The sequence below is a fragment of the Oryzias melastigma genome, linkage group LG14 (genome assembly GCF_002922805.2).
Source record: "Oryzias melastigma strain HK-1 linkage group LG14, ASM292280v2, whole genome shotgun sequence".
Lineage (NCBI taxonomy): Eukaryota > Metazoa > Chordata > Actinopteri > Beloniformes > Adrianichthyidae > Oryzias > Oryzias melastigma.
Genome location: NC_050525.1, coordinates 29,857,788 through 29,861,722, shown reverse-complemented (window position 1 = coordinate 29,861,722; position 3,935 = coordinate 29,857,788). Strand labels below are relative to the sequence as shown.

The 3,935-nt window shown below is 46.0% G+C and overlaps 1 protein-coding gene across 2 annotated transcripts in view; it reads left to right on the top strand.

Moving 5' to 3' along the window:
* nop16 (NOP16 nucleolar protein homolog (yeast)) overlaps positions 1-2,637 on the top strand; it is an 8,427-nt gene extending 5,790 nt beyond the window's left edge. Inside the window, exons 3-5 of one of the 2 annotated variants that reach the window (XM_024264673.2) lie at positions 742-790; positions 1,250-1,356; positions 2,237-2,637. In XM_024264673.2, coding sequence (XP_024120441.1) covers positions 742-790; positions 1,250-1,356; positions 2,237-2,380 — 300 coding nt within the window. In that variant the 3' untranslated portion in view covers positions 2,381-2,637. The remainder of the gene's footprint in view (positions 1-741; positions 791-1,249; positions 1,357-2,236) is intronic. The other variant, XM_024264664.2, reaches the window with a different exon arrangement.
* Positions 2,638-3,935: the final 1,298 nt, after the last annotated feature.

The following is a 3,935-nucleotide window of genomic DNA, read 5'->3' as shown; positions in this document are numbered from 1 at the left end:
ACTTTAAAAGAAGATCACTAAAATAAGAAGGCCCAAGACCATAAAAACATTTATAAACCATTAAAAGAATCTTAAAATCAATCCTGAAACGCACAGGGAGCTAATGCAGCGATTTTAAAACTGGTGTAATGTGTTCCCGCCCCCTGGTCCTCGTCAGAACTCGTGCCGCCGAGTTCTGTAATAATTGTAAGTTTGAAAGAGATTTTTGAGGTAAACCAGAGAGCAGGGCATTACAATAATCTAAACGACTAAAAATAAAAGCATGCATCAGCACCTCTGTGCTGGAGAGAGAGGAATGGGCGGACTCTGGCAATGTTTTTAAGATGATAAAATCCAGTCTTAACGACATTTTTGATATGAGGAATAAAATTCAGCTCGGAGTCTAAAAGAACGCCCAGGTTTCTCACAGAGTGAGAAGGTTTAAAATTCTGAAGACGAGTTAAAATTCTCTCTCTCTTGTCTTCAGGACCGATGATTAAAACTTCAGTTTTGTCCTGGTTGAGCTGAAGGAAGTTCTCTGCCATCCATGACTTTATATCTAAAATACAATTTAAAAGAGTATTTAAAGGCTCAAGGTCATCAGGAGACACGGCGATGTAAAGCTGAGTATCATCAGCATAGCTGTGAAAGTCAACGCCGTGTCTCCTGATGACATCCCCAAGAGGCAACATGTACAAGTTAAAAAGAATGGGACCTAAAATTGACCCTTGAAGTCTAAACTGTTCTGTGTTCATCCTGCAGAGCGCTGCACAAAGATCCAGGATCATCACCAAACCCTACATCCTCAACCGTGAGTCCTTCCTTCAGCTTCAACAGTCCTTACCTTACAGGTTCACCTTAACCTCATGAACCGACCCGAACTCTGGAACATCCAGAAACAACCAAACATTCCATTGTCTTCATCACTGACTTTATCTAACATGATTAGAATATTCTACCACACTGCATGGTCACGTCTTTGCTAAATTCAAAGACTGGAATGATGGTTGATCAGTTTTTTCTGCATCACATGAGTGTTGTTTGGTGTGATGGTCGTTTCTACCTAATAGGAAAATAAACCGACTGTCTAAATCCAGATGGAATTTTACAATTTTGATAATAATCGATCCATTATTTACATCATCAATGGAGTTCTTATTCAAATGATTCTGTAATGGTCTAGATCGATTCTTTAATGTAAAGGTGGATTGTGTATGTCCTTAAAAGGGACATTTAGGATCCTCTTTTAACGACTATCGTCTCTGAGCAGAACTGGAAGAAGAAGCCAGCCTCCCTGAGAAAGACTGCAAGACGCTGTCGTCTGACCTGATGGAGTACGTCCAGTACATGATCCGCCAGCACAAGGACGACTACAAGGTCAGTCGCCGTCACGCCATCATCACCAGAGGATGAGGCTTTTTCTCTAAAGGAAATCCTTCCATCAGAACCGGGAGCACAGAGTTAGAACCAGACTTTAGAGGAGCAGCCGGGCCACTGAGCTCTGACAATGATGTCCTCCAGCTTGGTTAACTGGGGATCAGGATGTCTGGTATTTCCGTGTTGATGGGGCATCCTAACGTAGATCCCTGTTTGTCCCGATGGCTCAGAGCTGAGTGCGGGGTGTCGATCCATTGGAGCGGTAGGCAGACTGGCGTGGGTCTGGGGAAGAGGGGAGGCGGGAGACCTCCAAGCACGAGTGCTAGTCTGTCTGGACCTCAGTACAGAATCTGTGGATCTCAGCTCTGGAGGAAGAATGGACCAAATCTAGTGAAGATCTTTGATCTCTGTCATCAAAACCGGGGTAGCATTACTAAGTATTGAGGTGGACTTAAGTTAGAAACCAAATCCTTATTTTGTGCTACATTGTAATAATAGACTATTTAAAAATGTAAATGGTAATTTTTACCATTTATTTAAAAATATGATTTTCTGGATTCTGTCTTTACATTCTGTCTCTCAGTGAAAAGTTTTACAGAGAATATCGCAGACCAAACGCAGACTTTTCAGGGGGAGAATTCTTAGAGTCTGCGTCTGCAGAGTCTTTAGAGTCTGCAGGGTCTGCATCTGCGCGGTAGTGTCAGTTATGGAAGTCAGCTGTCAATCATGTTTATCCATACACATCCATCCGAGTGCTCGCAGAGAGGCTCCGCTCTGTCCTGTGAGCTTGTGTGTGTAAAATAATGCGTGCAGTCTTGGAAAAACTGCTGCACTGGAGGACAGAATTCTAAATAAGAACCTTCTCTCTTCCTCTCTACAGGCGATGGCGAGAGACGACAAGAACTATTACCAGGACACCCCTAAACAGATCAAGAGGAAGATCAACGAGTACAAACGCTGCCACCCGCAGCTCTTCCAAGCCTTTGTGGACTCGCTCGGCGCTCCAGAACCCATGCTTCTGTAGGTGGGGCTGACATGGGATGCTGCAGAGCTGGACTCACAGACCCGAGCGCCTCCTGAGCCAGCGGGACGGCTGCTGTGGGGACTGGGGACTCGGCCCCATCAGACGGGACGGCTGAAGTCTTTCAGAGCCCTGCTAGAGCGAACTCTTTTTCTACAATAATCCTTCAAAATAAAAGCATTTGTTTCCTGTGACAGACACATTTATTCTTGTATTCAAAGATTTGAGACAATAAAAGACGATCAAAGTGAAATCCTTCATCAGGCTAATGTCAGCACTCAGATTTTAAGCTGAAGTATTAGTGTCTTGTTTCTCATTAGCCACTTTTTTAGTGGATCTTTAATGGAGATTTCAGCAAGGGTCGGGTTGGCCCCACCCCTCCAAAGCTGTTTCCATAGCAACTGGCTGCACACATAGAATTCTGTTTACACTGAGGTGTTGGAGGCTGGGATCAGGATGAGTGTTTAACAAACCTGGTGACATCAAAACACTCGAAAGCCGAAGAAGATAAACATTTATTTAACGCTCTAAAACTATGTTTTTAAACTTTAAAAACTTTAAAAACTTTAAAACCATAAACCGAGCCAGGACCTCCACCATGTATTAGAGCGGTTTGTAGCCGAGTGTGAAGCGACTGGGATGAGGGTCAGCACCGCTAAGTCTTAGGCCATGGTTCTCAACTGGAGAAAGGTAGTTTGCCCTCTCTCGGTGGGTGGAGTCTTCTGCCTCAGGTGAAGGAGTTTAAATATCTCGGTGTCCTGGTCACGAGTGATGGAAGATCGGAGCGTGAGATCGACAGACAGATCAGAGCGGCATCTGCCATTTTGTGGGTGCTGCACCGGTCCGTTGTGGTGAAAAGAGAGCTGAGTCAGAAAGCAAAGCTCTCGATTTACCGGTCGATCTTGGTTCCAGTACTCACCTATGGTCATTCGCTCTGGGTTGTGACCCAAAGAACGAGATTCTGACTACAAGTGGCTGAAATGAGTTTTCTCCGGAGGGTGGCTGGGCGCTCCCTTAGGGAGATAGGGTCCACTTAGTTGTCTTATGCGGTCCTGTTCAAAAGGTTCAGAGGCATGTCCCACTGGGCGGAAGCCCCCGGGAAGACCCCGGACACGCTGGAGATACTACGTCTCTTGGTTGGCCTGGTAACGTCTCGGGGTCCAGAGGAGCTGGAGGAAGTGGGCGGGGAGAAGGAAGTCTGGACATCTTTGCTTAGACTGCTGCCCCCCTGTCCCGATCCGGATGAAAGGAAGAAGATGGATGGATGATGGATGGATGGATGGATGGATGGATGGATGGATGGATGGATGGATGGATGGATGATGGATGGATGGATGGATGATGGATGGATGGATGATGGATGGATGGATGGATGGATGGATGGATGGATGGATGATGGATGGATGGATGGATGGATGGATGGATGGATGATGGTTGGATGGATGGCCGGCCTCCCGCTGGTTTTCCACAAACCCTGCCTTGTCTGCTGCTGAGGTGTGTTTGGCCAATAAGGAGCTTCACTGGTAGATTGGTTGGAAAACACCGGCCTCGAGGCCTG